The following is an 18,566-nucleotide window of genomic DNA, read 5'->3' on the forward strand; positions in this document are numbered from 1 at the left end:
GAACTAATAGAGTAGTTTAAGGCTACTTTTTAGGGCTAAAAAGAGTATAGAGAGTTAGCTAGCTAGATCGCGAGCGTTATATATAAAGAAGTCGGATTTATTTAGCTTATTATAAAGAAGTTAAAGCTATATACGCTTAGTAAGCTTATATTAGTAATATTAAGTAAGAGCGTTATATATCTACTTAGTACTAATATATATAAGGTTAGGGTCTTTATTAAAGCGTAATTAAAGTTATACTATAATATAAATAGGCTATAGGCTATTATTATATAGCTAAATAATCTTAGAGGCGTATTTTAATATAACCTCCCCTTAATACTTAGCTTATACTATTAGCTTAATAAAGGAGGAATTATAAGTACTAGTAGAAGGGTATATAACTAACTAAGTGCCTTAGAGTTAGTTTAACTTAATAACTAGATAAAAGAGATATTAGGTTATTTATATACTTATTTAATAGCGTTTAGTAATAGCCTTATCGCTATAGTCTATATATTTCTAGCCCTTTAAGTAGCGAAGGTTAATATAAGTAGGTATAGCTATATTAAGCTTCTTTATAGCTATAGTAAAAGTAAAGCTATATACTTATACTATTATATTATAAGTAGCTTAAGCCTATTAAAGGGAGGGAAAGGTCTAGCTTAAAAGAGACTTTATTATAATAGCGGCTTATTATAAAAAAGGCGATATAGATAGCTTTAATTTAATATTATTAATAATATATAAATTCTATTTAAGTAGTTTATAAGGTAAGTATAGGAAATATATATACTTAAATTTATAGTATCGGCGCTATACTTTAACTAGGTATAGTACTTACTTTTTCTATATATTAAATAACTAGAGCTATATACCGGTTAGTTAAGGCCTATATATTTTATTAGAAAGAGGGCACTTCTTACTACTTACTAAAGGCTATATAAGTTATCTATATTAGTAATATTAGCTCTATCTCCTTAATTAAATAGCTCTTCTAGCTATTAAATAGATAGTTTAGTCTCTTAAGGTCCCTAAGCTAGTAATAGTTATACTAAACTCCTTAAAAGGTCCCTATTTAAATAAGAGATCCTCTAAACCCCTTAGTAGTCTAAGAAAAAGAACGAATAGTCTATAAACTTCCCTTCTTACTTAGTTTTAAGCTATATTACTTAAAGAGACCTAGAGACCTTAACTTATTTAGACCTTCTTCTTAATATCTACTAAGTAGTTAAATAACTAGCTATATACCCTATATTATAGCTAAGCTTTCGCTATTCTATAATAAAGTATATTATAAAGCTAGTACCGAACGTTAATAATAGCTTATTTCTAGGCTGCCTTATATAATAAATATATATAGTATAGTTCTAGAAATTTATAACGTTTAGAAATTAATCCGAATATATCGAAAATTTTAGTTTATTTCGAGCTATTCTTAACTAATAGTCCTTTACTAGTAACTTACTAATCTTAGTTTAGATATACTTATCTATAGCTTACTAAGTCGCTTAGATTAGCTTAGTAATTAAAATAGTCTAGTTTAGTTTAGTCTAAGGGGTTAAACTAAACTAAACTAAGTTACTTTAGTTAGACTAGTTAGTTAAACTAGTCTAACTTTAAGACTAATAAGGATAGGGCTATATAAGGTAAGAGGAAATATAATAACTTATATAGCTAACTACCGATCGCACTTAAAAACTGCCTTTATTAACCTTCGCTATTATTATTATCTTCTATACTTAGCTCTCTAAACTAAGCTAAGAGGCACTTATATACCTTAATAATATTAGCCTTTAGCTTACCCCTATAATTAATTATAGTAAGCTTAGCGCTATTAAATAAGCGTTTATACTTATTTAATATAAGTAAAATAGTAAAAAGGTTTAGTATAAAGTAAGCGAGGTCTTTTTAAGAGTTATAGTAAGAAAGCTAGTATATAATAGTATCGTTATATCTTACTTTATAGTTATAGAGTTAGTCGGTAGTAATATATTAATTAAGATTATACTAGTAACTTATTTAGAAGTATCTAGAACTTTAGTATTAAATAAGAGGGAAAAACTAAAGTACTTAAAGGAAAACCCTCCCCTTTTTTATAGCTAGTCCACCCTTATACTAGGTCGCGGTTATAATATATAGGAATCTTACGCTAGCTATCGTAAGTATTATTTTAGTTAGTTAGAATTATATTAGCCTTACTATAAAGTAACCTTAAAAAGTAACTCCTTTATATATATAGGGTATATAGTATTAATTAGTAGTACGAGCGTTTTTAGTTAATAGTTAATTATATAATTATCCTTAACCTTATCCTATAATAATATCTTCCTAGGCTCTACCTTATTTTTTCCGCTATATGGCTTAGTAAGCTAATTTTTATTAATACCGGCCTTTAGCTAGGCCGGTAGTTAGGTTATTATACTAGCTTCGCGCTATACTTATTAAGTTACTAGTATTAGCCCTAGGTTTTTATTTTCTTAGTTAAGGGGCTAGGACTAGGGTTAAGGGGAGGTCCTAATAAATTTATCGCTAGGTCTAAGTAGGCGAGGTCTAGGCCGGCCTACTTATAGTAGGGCTAGACTACTAGTATATTTATAAGCGCTTTTAAAAGCGCTAATTAGCTAATTAATAAGTGGGTTAGCGTAGTTTACTAGTTTAACTAAAAATTAATCGTGCTCTTAGCTAGAATTAAACTAACTTTAGCGTTATAGCTAGTAGACTTCTTAGGTATATAACTATTATACTATAAGGGTAGTAGTAATATATTACTTATATAAATTAGTTATAAAAACTAGACCGTTAACTTAAATAAGCTTATACTCCTATTAATAATTAAATATAGGATATAGGTCTCTCTTTATAGGTTTTAAAGAGAGAACTATCTTAATAGGATATTTTCCCTTATACTTTATTTTCTAGAGCTCTTTTATAGCTAGCTATACGCTATTAAACTACCTCCTTTTCTTCTTATTACTTAAAAGAACTTATTTTTATCTAAACTATATTTATTTACTTTATAAGTTAAGAATATAAGCTATAAAGTATACTAGTAGAAGGTCGGTATTTTTAAGGAATTAATTTCTTTAGTTTAATTACTAATTATTATAGTATTTAGTATAGTTTAACTAAGTAGCGTTTATATATCCTTATAAGTACTCCTATATAAAATTATTATTATTATCTATATAAATATTAAAGTAGTAATCTTTTATCTTACTTATTTCTTAAAGAAGGTAATCTTAAGGTAAGAACTAGTTAGTAAGCGATATTCTCTTACCTTTAGTAAGTAATATTATAGTATAGAAGTCTTTAAGAGCTAGTTTAATCTTTTTAAGCTTAAACTAATACTATCCGTTTAACTTAAAGTTTATAATTTTATAAGAGCCTTTTATAAGGATATAATAAGCTAAGAAGAGCTCTAAACGTTCTTAAACGTTTAATATATATATAATAAAGTAAAACTAAGAGTTTTATAACCTTAAGTTATTCTATATTAATTTAAGTCTATTAAATATAAAAAAGTTACTACTAACTATAACTATAGCTAACTCTTTATAACGCTATAAGGTAAGCTTAATATACTATACTAAGCTATAAAGTCGACCTAAATATTTAAACTTTCTTTATAGCTCTTTTACCTTTATATAGTCTCCTTATAAGTAATACTTCTCTAGCTTTATAAGATATTTATTATAGTTCTAACTTATTAAGAATGCTTAATAATAAAGATTAATAATATATCTTAGGTAGTATAGTCGGCGATAGTAGTACTATTTTAAGCTTATCTATAAGTAGAGCTACTTAAGTATAAACTTAATAGCGGTTTTATTTAACGAGGCGTTATTTAATATAAAATATCTAATTAAATCTCTACTAATATTATATTCTTAAAGTATCTTAATAACAATTAATTTAATATTTTCGCTAGTATATTTACTTTAGATATATTATATACTTAGAATTATAGACCTTTACTTATTAGTAGTATTAATCTATATAGACGTATTATTAATAGATCTAATATCTTCTTAGCTAACTTTTTAAAACTAAGCTTAAAATATAGAAAAAGTATACGCTTAGAACTATCGCGAATAGCGTATTACGCCCCCCTAAGTATAGCCTCGTATAGCTATTAGCGGGTGCGTAATATACTATTAAAGATTACGAATTAGGCGAGGTTCTCCTTTATATAGGTAGAAAACTCTTCCTTGCCCTCGCTAACTAAGGGTATATACCCCCCCCTATTAACGGGACTAAGCCCGGACCTAACTTAGGACCCTAGCCTAGATATAAGGAGGGCCCCTTTAACCCCTTAACTTAAGGGTTAAAATAAGTACCTTAAAGGCTAGGGCCTACTTAAAAGAAGCTTTAAAAGGCTAACGCTTTTTAAGGACCCTAGAAGAAAGGCCTAGGACCTAAGACTAAGACCTAGAGGATATTAAGATAGAAGATAATACTTAGCCTATACTAAAGACTAGCTTCTTTAGGCCTAGCCTAGCCCTACCTTAAGCTAGCTACTTCTAGCCTAACTAGCCCTTAAAGTAAGTAAAGGGGTAAAAGAGAGCTATACTTAGTAGCCCTATTAGCCTTACGCTTATCCGACCTATATTTTAACGCTCGTAGTAGACCTAGCCCTAGCCCTAGTACCCTTTCCCTAGGGACTAGGCCTAAGGCTTCCTTTAGTAGGCCCTCTAGGCTCTTAAGGAAGCCTAAAAAATTAAACCCTTTTATAAGACCCTTATAAAAGGGCTTAAGAAGGCAGCTATAAGGACCCTAGACCGCTAACAGCCCCTATAATAGCCCCTATACTAGCCTAAGGCCGCCTAGCAGCCTAGGGCTACCTAAGGAAACCTTAAAGTAAGCTCGTAGGCTAAGGTTACTATAAAGAAGGCGCTTAAGGCCCTAGCTAAGGCCCCGGCTAAGGCCCTAGCTAAGGCCCTAGCGAAAGCCCTAGCTAAGACCCTAGCTAAGGCCCTAGCTAAGAGGAACGTAAAAGAGGACTTCTAACTTATCTTAAAGCTAAAGAAGGGATCGCTAACGCCGACTATTAACCTTATTACGCTTTATAATAAGCTTAATAAAGTTATAAAGGAACTAGCTATATTAGCTCTATTAACCTCGAATAAAGGTAATATAGTTATAACGATAAAGGCCCTATATATAGTAAAGAAGCTTTTAAAGTAGTAGGAGAAGTAGTCCTTATACCTTAAGAAGCTACCTATTAAATCGGCCGACCTTCCTACTAGCTAGACTAAGCTAGTAGCCTAAAGCATCCCTAACCTCTTAGAGACCCCTATCCTCGATATCTTTACTATAGAAGCTAAAACCTTTAGCGGGATAGATATCCTAGGGTAGCTTAGGTAGCTAGGCACCTTAGGCCTAACGTAAAAGGTAAGATCGGTCGTCTTTATAGTCCCTTTAAAGGCTATAAGGGCCGAATACCGGAAAAAAGGCCTCTATATAATAGGTCTATAAATTTAAGTCGAGGCCTATAAGGAATATACTATACGTATATAGTACTATAGGTGCCTTTCCTTTAGCTATAACCCCTAGACCTACTAGTAGCCTATTAAGTATACCTTTTACCTAGAAAAGTACCTAACTAAGGACTATAACTACCTTAGCTATAAGGCTAGCTAAGGCTGCTCTTACTTTAAGGTCTAATACTATAACTATAAGGGAGAGCACCTTATAACTAATAAAGTATAATATAGAGTCTATAAGGGAATAACTAATACTTAATAGCCTTAGCTATCTTACGCCTATAAAGCCCTTAAAGTACCTTAGGCCCCCTAGGCCTAACTATAACCTTATTAGTATTATATAGTATAATATTAATAGGTAAGAAATAGCTAACCTATCGATCTTAGAGTAGGCCCTAGAAATAAGAGTAGACCTTATCTTATTATAAGAGCCTTACCTTTATAAGATCGATAATAGCTATATCCCTATATAATATCTAGCCTATAACGTTATAACCCTTATCCCCTCTACTAACTTTCCTAAGCTTGCTAGGAGGCCTAGGGTTATAGCTTATAAGAGGAAGGAAGCTTAGATAAAAGCTAGCCCTAGCTTTAACCTCTTTTACGATCCCGATATATAGGCTATAAAGGTAGAAGGCGCTAAGCTATTTACCCTTATTAACCTATATAATAAAAAAGAGGTTAAAAGGGCCCTAGCTAGCTAAGGCTAGTAAGGGCCCCTTATAATAAAAAGGCTACTATTAATAGCCTAGCTCTTATAATAGCCCTTCTTATTAATAAGGGACTTTAGCTTATACTACCTTTATTAAAACCCTTTTATAAAACCCTTTAAGGCCTATAAGGTAGAAGCCCTTATTAGCTAGCTTAACCGCTATAAGGCTTCCTTACTAATAGACCTTAAGGTAGCTATAAAAGGCACCTATTAAAGGAAAGGCTTAAAAGGGGCCTTAGTTATAAACCTTACTTTCTATAGCCCCTTTAAATAGCTAACCTAAGCTAACTTCTTAGAGGCTATAGGCTTAGATTATAAGCCTATAGCCTTTAAAGCTAGCTTAAGGGGCCCTAATACGCTACTACTAGCTAGGCCTACTACCTATAATTATAGGAAAGTAAACTAAAAGGTATTTTAAGAATACCTAGCTAAAAAGGAATAGGACCTCCTTATCGCTATAATATAAGGAACGGTGTTCCTACTATAAATAAAGCAGCTATAATATACTCTCCCGATTATATAAGCTAATAAGTAGTATATTAATTATAGATAAAATCTTATCTTATAGAGCAAGAATCGCTCGTTATTTTACAAGTTATTATATATTAAACGGGTTGCCGGTTATCGTATAATCGGGAATCGAAGGAATAGAGCTAGCTTAGAATACTAGCTAAGACCTCTTAAGAATACCGGCACGACCAACCTCCTTTAAACACGAATATTAGTAGAACCAAGACACTTCTAGATTCACTCGAGGTATCACGGAATTTCCTAGTCTTAGGGCTATACGGCAGCCTAAATCTGGTCCCGAAAGGTTCTTCCGTTCAGCTATAATTGTCTATATAAGACAGTATGTCCGCTAGTAAATAGATTAAGAATGATTAACTTAAACACCTCTTTTATATACTAATATACTACTAATAAATTCCGTTGAAAATCCTACCTTATACTCCTTCTTCCCCTCTATTACGTAGTCTTACGTGATTCCTTAATTTCCTAAAATTCCGCTTTTGCTTATATACCTTAAGATATAAAGAGGGCTATAAAAAGAAACGACTTAGAAGGGATAGCTTTCCTTTTAATAAGAACCCTTATAAAGGCTTTAAACGTAGCGATACTAAAAAAGAGGCCTTATAAGGGATCTAAGCCTTAGTAAACTAACGAGCTAACCTACTTTTAGAAAGCCCTAAGCTTAGCCTAACGGGCTTATAGGCTAGCCTAGGATAAAGAGAGCTAAAAGAGCTTTATAAAGGCTTAAAATAGCTTTAAGTATACTATTAAGGCTACTAAAAAGTAATACTAAGAGAGCTTTTTAATAGAAGTAGTAAGAAAGGACGTCTTTATAGCCTTTTCTTATACTAAGGCTAGAGCTAACCCTACCCTTCTTAGTATCTTATATATAAAAGAAAGGATAGAGGTAAAAGCTAATACCTTTATAGAAAAATACGAGGCTTTCCTAATAACCCTTTTTCTAACCCTAGACCCTAGCTCTAGCCCTCCCTTTAGCCCCCCTTAGAGCCTAGAAAAAGAAGAGCCCCTAGGCTATATAGGTAGTAAGGGCACGGTTAAGTAGGACTAGCTAGAGCTAAAGGACCCTAAGATTAAGAGGGCTATTTTTAGCTCTTTTAATAAGAAAGCCCCTAGCCTAGACTCCCTTAGCTTCCTCCCTATTTAATACGCGTATAAGGCTATCCCTATAGTCTTTAATAGGGCCTATAAAGCTCTATTTAACTAAGGATACTACCTTAAAGAAGAAGCTATAAAATTATACTTCCTAAGTAAAATAAGCTAGTCTATACTATCCCTAAGGCCTATAGGGTTATAAGTCTACTTAACTACTTAGGAAAGGTCCTTAAAAAGCTATACGCTACCTAGCTAAGCTATTTAGCTAATATAGGTAGGCTTCTAAACCCTACGTAGCTAAGGGGACGAAAATAGCGGTTAGCTATAGACACGGCCTTCCTCCTTCTATACTATATTTAAAAGAAGCGGGAGTCTAATAAGAAGGCTATTACTAGTACCCTCTTATTAAATATAAAGGGCGCCTTTAATTTTATATCGAAGGAATAGCTTATAAGGGTCCTAAGGGAATTAAACCTCCCTAAGGCCCTTATAAGCTACGTAGACTACTTCCTTACTAAAAGAAAGATCTAGCTAGCCTTCGAGGGGTAAGTCTAGCCCCTTATAGACCTAGTAATAGGAGTGCCCTAAGGGTCCCCTATTAGCCTTATTTTATTCCTCTTATACATAAGGGGGATACTAGCGGCTAGGGGATATTAGCGGCTAGGGGATACTAGCTATCTTATATAGATAACTTTAGTATCTCTATAACGTTAACCTTAGCTAAAAAGAACGTTTAGTAGCTAGAAGTAATAGCTGCTAACCTATTCGAATAAGCTAAAGACTAAGGGGTCTACTTTAACCCTTTAAAGATAGAACTTATTTACTTTAGTAGGCAACGGCAGCCTATTTTAGAGGGTATAACGGTAGGAGGCTTATTTTTCTAAGTAAAGCCCTTAGTATAGTAGCTAGGGGTCTTCTTTAATTCTAGGCTCCTATTTAAATAATATATTAAGAAGAAGGTAGCTTTTATATAAGCTGCCTTCGAAGGACTATCCCGCCTAACCTCTATATAAAAAGGCCTATTATTTAGAGCCTTTAGATAGCTCTACTAGGCCTACGTAACCTCTATAGTAGACTATAGGGCCTAACTTTAATATAGGGGGCCTAAGACCCCTAAGAGCCTTATAAAGCCTTTTTAAAGGCTATAAAACTAAGCTCTTTTAAAGGTCTTAAGGGCCTTTAAAAGATCCCTTATTAAGGGTTTAGAAGCTAAAGCGGCCTTACCGCTACTAAAGGTACGATTTAAAAGGGTATGCCTCTCCTACGCCCTTAAGACCTTATACTTCTTACCTAGTTACCCTATAAGGCAAGCTTACGACCTAGCTATATAAGATAACCTCGCTAACTTAGGCTCCGACTTAAGGGCCTTAAGCTATATTAGGCTATATATATAGCTCTTTCGCCTCCTTAAAGGCCTAGTAGCTATTATAGGACCTAATTATAACTTAGAAAGAAGGAAAGCTAGCTAGGAGCCCTTATAGGCCTTAAAGCCTAAGGCCTTTATTATAATAATAAAGGCCCCTAAGCCCTTAGCTAAGAAGTAATACTAACGCCTTTTAGCTAGCTTAGCTAGCTTAAAAGACTTTAGATTATAGCCCTTAGCCTTCTATACTAATAGCTTTAAGGGGTGCCTTAAGGGGTCCCCTATAGAGACTAACGCTTACTCCTTCTACGAAATAGGCCTAGAAAATAGGCCTATTAAGGCCTACTATAAGAACCTAGGGCCCTTAATCGAAGTAGCTAATATAGAGCTAGTCGCGATACTAAGGGTCCTAGAGGACCTAGCTAAGAGGCCTCGGCCCTTAAAGCTTAGCCCTCTTAACCCCCTTATAGATACCTATATCTTTATAAATAGCTAAGCCACTATAAAGAAAGTTATAGGTTTCTTAAACCTAGCTATATATATTAAAAGGCTCCTATTTAGCTTAGAAGCCTTTTATAATATATAGCTATACTAGTGCCCTAGCTACCTAGGGATCTTTAGTAACGAGCTAGCTAACTAGCTAGCTAAAAGAGGCTTAGGGGCCCCTACCTAAGGGACCCCCTTAGTCTTTATTAGCTACTTATAAAGAAAGATCTAGTAAGCTACTAAGGACTTTTAAAAGGGACTCTAGGCTACTAAGGCGGCTAAAGGCCTTAGGGCTAAGGGCCTAGGTAAGTATTATACGTCTATTTAAAAGACCCCCCGCCTAGCCCTTAGCCTAGAAAAGGACCTTATAAGGAGGCCTAGGCCGACCCTCTCGGCCTTTTACTAGCTCCTCTTTAGGGCTAGCTTCTTATTTTCCTTCCTAAAAAGGACTAATAAGGTAGACCAAGACGACTACCGCTACGGCTAAGGAAGGTATACGGCTAGGCACCTTATCCTAAGGTGCCCGAACTATAGGAGGGAAAGAGAGGTCCTTTACTAGACCTCTAAGAGACGGAAGGGGGCCCTTAGCCTACCTATTCTCTATAGCTCTAAGGAAGGAAGGGAAGCCCTTCTAACCTTCTTAGCTAAAACAGAGATAGGGATAGCTAAGTAGCTCGAAAAGGAGTAACCTAGGGGCCCTAGGGCCCTTAAGGGGGAAAATTACCGCGCGGGAGGAACTAAACTAACCTTTCCTTTATTATTACCTTTATAGCTACCCTTTCCCTAATTAGTTATAAGCCCCCGGGCTCTATAGCTAGCTAGGACTACTAATAGGGGCCTAGGCCCCTACTAGCCTCGCTATAGCCCTAGAGGCTATATACGAGTAATAATATAAAAAGAAAAAAAGTATTAATCTATATAGTAACGACGCCTAAGATAGCGTAAGGGTTTAGCGAAGTCTAGAAATCGAAAGATATAAAGACTCTACTATACGCTTAATAGAGTTCCTTTATAAGCTATTACTTTTTTAATTTAAATATAGTTATTATCTAGCTTTAAATAGTCCGCGCTACCTTTAGTAAGTAGTTTATTAGTATAGGGCTTAAGAAGAAGAGAAGTTTATAAAAATACTAATTCTTTAATTAAAAGAAAGTAATATAATAGTATATAATCTAACGGATTAAAAGTTCTTTAAACTTCTTTATAGATTCCTTTTAAAAGAAGGTACTAGAAGCCGCTATATCCTTTTATTAATTAAGTACCGACTTCTATATAAATCCCTTCCTCCTTACCTTAGTCTAGTAATTAATTTAATACTTCTACTTAAGATAATTTCTAGCTTAAGAGGTCCTATTAATAATAAATAACTCCTACTTATATTTTCCGGCTATATATTTATAATAGTAGTATATTTCCTTCTTATTACTATATCGAATATACTAAAAACTATACTTCTAGATATATAAAGAACTAAGATAGTATCCTTTATTTATAACTATTTCGCGCTTTATATATATAACGCGATCCTATATAAACTTATCTAGAGCTTTAGGATATTAAGTAGAGAAAGTATATAAGGTAGAGTTACTTAATAGCGCTAAGACGGGCGATATAAGAGTTAGTAAGGGGGTAGCGATAGGAGACGCTATAAAAGACGCCGATATTACCGCCGATTAGTAAACCGACCTTACGTTTATAGAGTAAAAATATATAAAATTACTGTTATATATAATACTAGGCAGCTATCGTTAGTTTTACCTTACTACCGCCTATAGGAGAGACTACTAGTTAATTACCCCTTTTCCTATAAAGAAGCTAGGAAGAAAAAGAAAAACATCGTTTTAAATTATCTTCTTACTCTTAGCTTAATCTATTAATAGCAGTTATTAGTCCGACCGGTCCGACCGGTCGGATCATGGTCTCGAGAAATCATTAAACTAGACCTAGTCTTAGCGGTCTAGACCAGACCAAGACCAAGACAGACCAGACCATTCCGATCACTGGATTGGCCATCGTGATAGACGGCGCATAGAAAGAGCATCTCAAGATCAACAATGGCTCGCCGCAATACTTGACTTCTAATGTTATCAATATTATATACATATTTACAGTATTTTGCCAAGTAACCCCGACAGAGTGGGGTGTCATGTCTGCAGATGACTACATCAGGCAGAAGTCTACCAACACTAACACGACAGCGACCATAGCGACCGGGGTGCCTGAAGTGAAGAATACATATATCGAGTACCCTTGGCTCACTGCCAGTGCCGCAGACGGAGGTCTGATCGTTGGTGTGCGACAGCATGGTAAATGGGGAACCTAGGTATGCGTCGAGAGGGTTGAGGAGACTGGGCAGATAACTCGTCGACACGAATCCGCGTCTAAGTTTAGGCTTCTCGAGGTAGAGCAGTACAAGGCCAGCTAACCATAAAAACTTGGCCGACGGGCAGTCGGCGTGGTCTAGTAAGGATAGGAATAACTTCGATAAGCTGCTCTAGGTAACGAAGTCGCAAACGCAACGTAAAAATCTAGCGGCAAATAGCAGGGATCTACCCGTAGACTATTATATTAGGTTTTATAAGAAGGGCATTAATATCTTAACTTCGATAAGCTTAAGGAAGGTCCTCGGAACGACGAGTGCGAATGCTTAAATAGAGAAGGTATATAAGAGGGATGGAATACCCCCACCATAGCAAGCCGGGTTTGAGAGCTCTTATATGAACCCTGAAAGCGTCGAGAAGGACGCCACACGACGGAGGGCTCTCAGAGACGCTTAAGCCAGAGAATCATCAGCTTTAGAGCGACCACCGAGCAGGCAACGCGGCCTTAGTGCGGGCTCGAACGGAACGCCTAGCCATTTAAGTGCGACCGAGCAGCGGCTGCAACGGTTAGAAGCTATAATAGGCGATATGGGTAAGGCATAGTAGATCCTAAATAAAACAATAGCATTTATGGCGGAGATGTTCGAACGATTAATGCGGTTGAATACGACTCCTCTCGAAGCACCGAGCAAATGATGGCCTCGTAGCCTCGTCGACGAGCTCTTTATTTGCCACCATTGATCCGCTGGTTGGGTGCTGTGAGACACCGTTGCTATTTCTTCGTGCCGGCCGCCGGTCGGCCCCGCGTTTGTAATCTGTGCGAAGAGCCGGGACTCCTATAGCATAGTTCTATTCCTAGTTCAAGGTCAACACTTGCTGCTAATGGTAATGATGCCATAAAGTATTGTGTGTGTCTGTCGGAGAAACGACACAAAAGACAACGACCCCTGAGATGCCTTGGCTCTCAGCACAGCAGTTCAAAAAATGGGATTTTTTGATGAGGTTTGTCTCATTTGGTGGAGCAAAAGGGGGGTAAGGACGATACGATGTGGACGAACTTTGACACTTTGCAAGGTGCAAAGCACTTACTTAAGTGCAATCACTTAATGTAACGCCTGTCGTGCAATGAGAAACCGCCTCAAGTCACTCCCGCAGTTTCCGGAAGCATCGATTTTCCGGTCCGCGGGCGTTTTGAGCGGGGACGACGAGGCTCATGCTGTTGTTGACTACGATGCTCTCACACAATCACACCATGGATTGCGATGTGTGCTCTAGAGAGCTCACCTCCTCAGAAGACATACTGCTGCATGTTCAGTTACACCAGGTACGATGCAAACTATCGCCGAGACCCATACTGTTAGGCTGAAAGATTCTGCAGACACAAATGCTTGCGCTGGTCAAGAGGCTAGAATCCACGATCTCATCTGCAGGACACGAGAAGCTTCAAGAACCAAGAGCTCTCAGCAATTCTACGAAAAACGTCGACTCTCTTGAAACCTCACATTGCGACGACGATACGGATGCCTTAAGGGTGCATAAGAGGAGAGTGTACTGTCTACATTGTAATAAAGGGTTCAGTCGGAAGCAGGATCTCGTGAGACATTCTATTAAACGTACGGCTTTGCACAACTTTCTGGCACACTGGCTTACCTAAATATACCTCCACAGATTACGACTCATCAGTAACCTGCCATAACTGTGCCCGACAGTTTCTAAATGCCACTTCATTCACGAAACATCAGTGCGGTACTTCCATCGCCAAACAGTCTACGGCGATCAAAATAGACATAGAAACCAGGCTCGGCTTAAAACGGGTCCGGAAGAGTAGGTATAAAGATAAGAAGGGTCTAGTTACGAGCAATAAGTCCTTATAATAGATCCCTAATAATGCTAGAGGTGCTTCCTCGTGTCTTCCGGCGATTCTGAATATTCTTAATATAAACGAAAGCTCGATATAATACGTTGCTAGCTCTTATTTGCCTCCTGCTAGCTTAGATCCGTTTTAAGATATATACTTTAGCGAAGTATTATCCCTCTAGCCTATTATATATAATCTATTACTATAGAATAGGTTATATTTAAATATAAAGTAAATCCCTAGGAATTCGCTAGACGATTATCTATTATTAAATATCGTAAGAGCTATAGCCTAAGGTAGCCGATTCTATAAGAACGTATCGCTAAACCTATAAATATACGACTCTATAAATAATACTTTAGTCTATAGGAATATCTAATACTTTAATACGACTAGAGCGGAGTAGGCCGCTATTATTCTAACTTTTTATATATAAAGCCGACTATAAAACTTAACCTAACTTAAAACGTAAGGCGACGATAAACTACTAATCTAGACTCTATAAGAACCTAATCTATTCGCTTTAGAGGTATATATACTTATATTCTACTATATTTAAGATCTATCTTAACGTTTAAATATTAGTATAGTACTTCTATCGCTAAATAGTCTATAGTAATTAAAATAGATATAGAAACTAAGCTTAGCTTAAAATAGGTCTAGAAGAGTAAGTATAAAGATAAGAAGGGTTTAGTTATAAGTAATAAGTCCTTATAATAGATCCCTAATAATACTAAAGGTACTTCTTTATATCTTCTAGCGATTCTAAATATTCTTAATATAAATAAAAGCTTAATATAATATATTACTAGCTCTTATTTACCTCTTACTAGCTTAGATCCGTTTTAAGATATATACTTTAGCGAAGTATTATCCCTCTAGCTTATTATATATAATCTATTACTATAGAATAGGTTATATTTAAATATAGAGTAAATCCCTAGGAATTTACTAGACGATTATTTATTATTAAATATCGTAAGAGCTATAGCCTAGGGTAGCTAATTTTATAAGAACGTATCGCTAAACCTATAGATATACGACTCTATAAATAATACTTTAGTCTATAGGAATATCTAATACTTTAATACGACTAGAGCGGAGTAGGCCGCTATTATTCCGACTTTTCGCATATAAAGCCGACTATAAAACTCGACCTGACTTAAAACGTAAGGCGACGATAAACCACTAATCTAGACTCCGTGAGAACCTAATCTATTCGCTTTAGAGGTATGCACACTTACATTCCACCATGTTCAAGATCTATCTTAACGTCCCTAAGGCCCTTGGTTTCGGAGAGGTGTTTATATGGTCTGTGGACCAGTCCATTTGATGCTGTGACCCTTTTGTGGGACCGATATGGGAGCCATGAGAGAACTCCAGTATCGCCTTCGGCCGCCACATATATACCACAATCAAATGGCGTTGATCGTCTTCTGCTTCGTCTTTTGACAACGAGTAAAAGCTCCCATCGTCGGGTCCCAAGGTGAACGCCAAAATAGGGTCGCGTTCGATGAATGGCTGTAATATAGCACTAAGGCGCTAGAAGACATTTGAGTAATAGCCTCGTATCACAGGAGATTTTCATGCATACCGGGTCATTTGATATGCTGGTGCGGAATGGTGTTAGACTGCTAGGAGTAATTTGCGCTCCGCGTGTCATTTTCGCAAGCTCGCCAATCTCTGCGCGCTCCTGGTAAAATATGCCGTACGTTTCGAAGAACTCCATAGCTTGGTCCGAGGTCACAGAAGCAGCTATCTGCGACCCTTCAAACGGCGAGACATCTTCAAAGCCTGGCGGAGCCATAACCTGATCACTGTGCCGACGCTTCCAATGTCCATGTCCAACCCGTGAGGGGCATTCAGGCGAAGATGGTCAGGTTGAAACCCGTTTTATGCATAAGCTTCGTATTGCATAAAGCAGATGCCGCTAGACCACCGTCCTTATAAAGTTTCACATCCGCACCAGAATCTAGATTTTGGTCTCATCAATCCGTCTTAAACGCAGTCTCGAGGTAAGTTTTTCCTGAACTTTGAAGAAGAAGGTATCTAAGATGAATATAGTGAATATGTCTTCCTCAGGGTGTGGCAACTGCAACGACGGAATTACCAGCACTGGTCAAATTTGCGCCGAGTGCGGGAAGAAGACTTCAAAGTCCTTGAAATACCATTTGCCTGGCTAGAGTATTTTGCCATGCGAATGTTTGCAGATGGTAGCGGTGACCAACGGCAACCCGCTTCGATGAGAGATCCCAACGTGGCGCCACGGATCTGGAATCGGGAATTAGTGCACCAACTCTTCGGTGTCAAATGATATTTTGTGATGCTAGTCTTGATGCCTGTTCCTCCTTCCCAGTGACTGAACGATACAGTACATAGTTGGTGATCACTGCAAATCAACGGAACCCATAGAGATGCAGATGTCTGCGGTGGCTGCAGTACAGATCAGGCGAGCATCCATGTCAAGTGAAGAGCATGAGTCAGGTGGTCATTACGATAATCCATGTGATATCCCTCTATACTTATTTTGGGCTAGTGTATGATGCACTTTAGCTAAGTGCTTTGGCTTCAATTTTTAAGTGCAAAGGACTCTATCGTTAAGTGCATTTACCACTACTAAGTGCATTTACAATATCATTAAGTGCAGCGAAGGCATTTTTAAGTGCATGCGCACTATTATTAAGTGCATATATGCTCATGGCATTTCATAGCGTGGCAGATGCTGCGAGCCGTCATTTGAACCCCGCTGATCATAACACCCCTCTTGCTTGGGCTCGCGACGAGGCGAGCTTGCCGCTGTGATGATGAGTCACATCTAGAGGAGGGCGTCCACAAACTCGCATGCCTCCCACTTAGTGTGCAATGAGCTGAGCATCTCAGTGTGGCCGTGTTGCGAATTGAGAAGGCCCTGTCATCTCACTGACCTTGCTCATTTCTTTGGAGGAAGTAAAGTATAAAGAACCATGACCTGGGACGACTTTTCGCTCGAAACTTCTCCACCTAGAAGTGCCTTAGTTAATCTGTTTGCCTCCCTCGAATTTTTGTCTTTATATCTTCGGCAAGTTTCTTTTGCAAGCCAGAAGGCAATCTATTCTGTCAGTTAAAAGCTCTTTCGTTCGCTAAACTTAACTAACGAATACTTGGAAGCTAGATCAGTCGTCAAACATGGCTGCAAGCGAATACGCTACTTGCTCCACCTTTGGCTGTGGACAGACTGGAATCAAACGAGGTGAAAAATGCCCAAAGTGTGGAGCGGTCCGGCCCGCGAATGATACGAAGAAGTGAGTGGGCTCTTGATGCCCGTCTCTCGTTTGGGCAAGGATATCCTAGGGGGCTTTTAAACGGATATAGCGAGTTTTAGGCACTACTATGTATCTCCTAATATGTTCTCACCTTGTCCTTACGATGTGTGAAGATTTGGGCGCAATACGATAGTGTCGCGCAACAAGAACACAAAAGTCAACTCCATCCGTGCCACATGATGTTAGGATCATTAGTCAGCATTGCGTGGAAGTTCAGCGGAGCTAAAATAAACGTGGTCGTGTTCTCGCATTTGCACGCCTGGTTTCCAACTCTATCCACTTCCAACCATCATGCCGTCAGACACGACCTGGAGAAAAATCTGCTCATATCCATTGGATACTTGTATTGGGCGATCAGTACATGAATGTCTTGTTCGTACCAATTGGGATCAGCTTTGTCTTCTCGCATCGTCGCTCAGACAGGGCGTGCCTTGCCGAGTGCTCCCAGAGCTCAAGAACGGCCTTCATCACCTTGTCCGGCTTCTCGCGTTTGACGATGGTACTACCTGGATTGCTCGCGTTCGAATGCACACAACCACGCAAGATTCGGCGCTCATATTGCAGAGCGAGGTCGACACCATGACACTCATCCGTCGGCGAACCAGCATTCCTGTCCCCACGGTATATGCATATGAGGTTGACACCCGCAACCCGACCAGCGCGGCTTTCATTCTTATGCAAGTCGTCTCAGGAAATGTTGCTACAGACAGTGACGGCGGCTACGAAGTTCACCAAGGACAGATACCCCTTCACCGACGCCCTCCCTTCTATCTCGCAGCAGCCAAGATTCAGGTATACCCGAGTGCTTCTGTTTCGTGTCCTCTACGCTCATCTATCATTAGGTTCAGATGACATCGGTTCGTCTCCCATTAATTGGCATGGTGATTCAAGACTCAACCGGTGACTACACCGTTGGTCCTTTTCCACATCTTGGCGGACCCTTTCGCAGAGCAACCGACTTTATCGAGGCCTGGGCCAGACATAGCCGCTTCCCCTTGTCCGTTGACGCAGTCAACAGGATCCCATCGGCCGCCTTGAGATCCAGAATCCTTACGTCTATCCAGGCATTCCCCAATCAGCTTGCCTCATCAGCTGCTGATTTGATCACCCACAATGACGGGCCGTTTCCTATTACTCACACAGATTTCTTTCACAGCAACATTGTCGTTGACTCCAAGTACCACATACAGGGTGTTATTGACTGGGAAGGCGCTTGCACTATGCCTTGGGAACTGGTAGAGCCACCACTTTTCCTCGAAGCTGTTCCTCCAGAGTTAGATGCGCCAAATAATTACGATGAAAATGGGGTTCCAGTTGACCAAGATACACGTCAGAAGTGGGATGAGAGGAGGCAATATGAGAAATTAGTCGCTAAGATGGAGCTCGAAACGCAAGGAGACAATATGCTTTCCTCGACGTTGTCCAATCGTCGTCAC

The 18,566-nt window shown here is 38.0% G+C and overlaps 1 protein-coding gene across 1 annotated transcript; it reads left to right on the forward strand.

Moving 5' to 3' along the window:
- Positions 1–17,709: 17,709 nt before the first annotated feature.
- HRG_04719 (uncharacterized protein) lies at positions 17,710–18,229 on the forward strand (the record flags this gene model as incomplete). The annotated part of the gene is made up of 3 exons (XM_044863190.1): positions 17,710–17,922; positions 17,973–17,987; positions 18,149–18,229. 3 exons carry the CDS (start codon positions 17,710–17,712, stop codon positions 18,227–18,229), a joined length of 309 nt encoding a protein of 102 aa, XP_044721804.1.
- Positions 18,230–18,566: the final 337 nt, after the last annotated feature.

The sequence above is a fragment of the Hirsutella rhossiliensis genome (genome assembly GCF_020360975.1).
Source record: "Hirsutella rhossiliensis strain HR02 chromosome Unknown scaffold00004, whole genome shotgun sequence".
In the NCBI taxonomy this organism is placed as follows: domain Eukaryota; kingdom Fungi; phylum Ascomycota; class Sordariomycetes; order Hypocreales; family Ophiocordycipitaceae; genus Hirsutella; species Hirsutella rhossiliensis.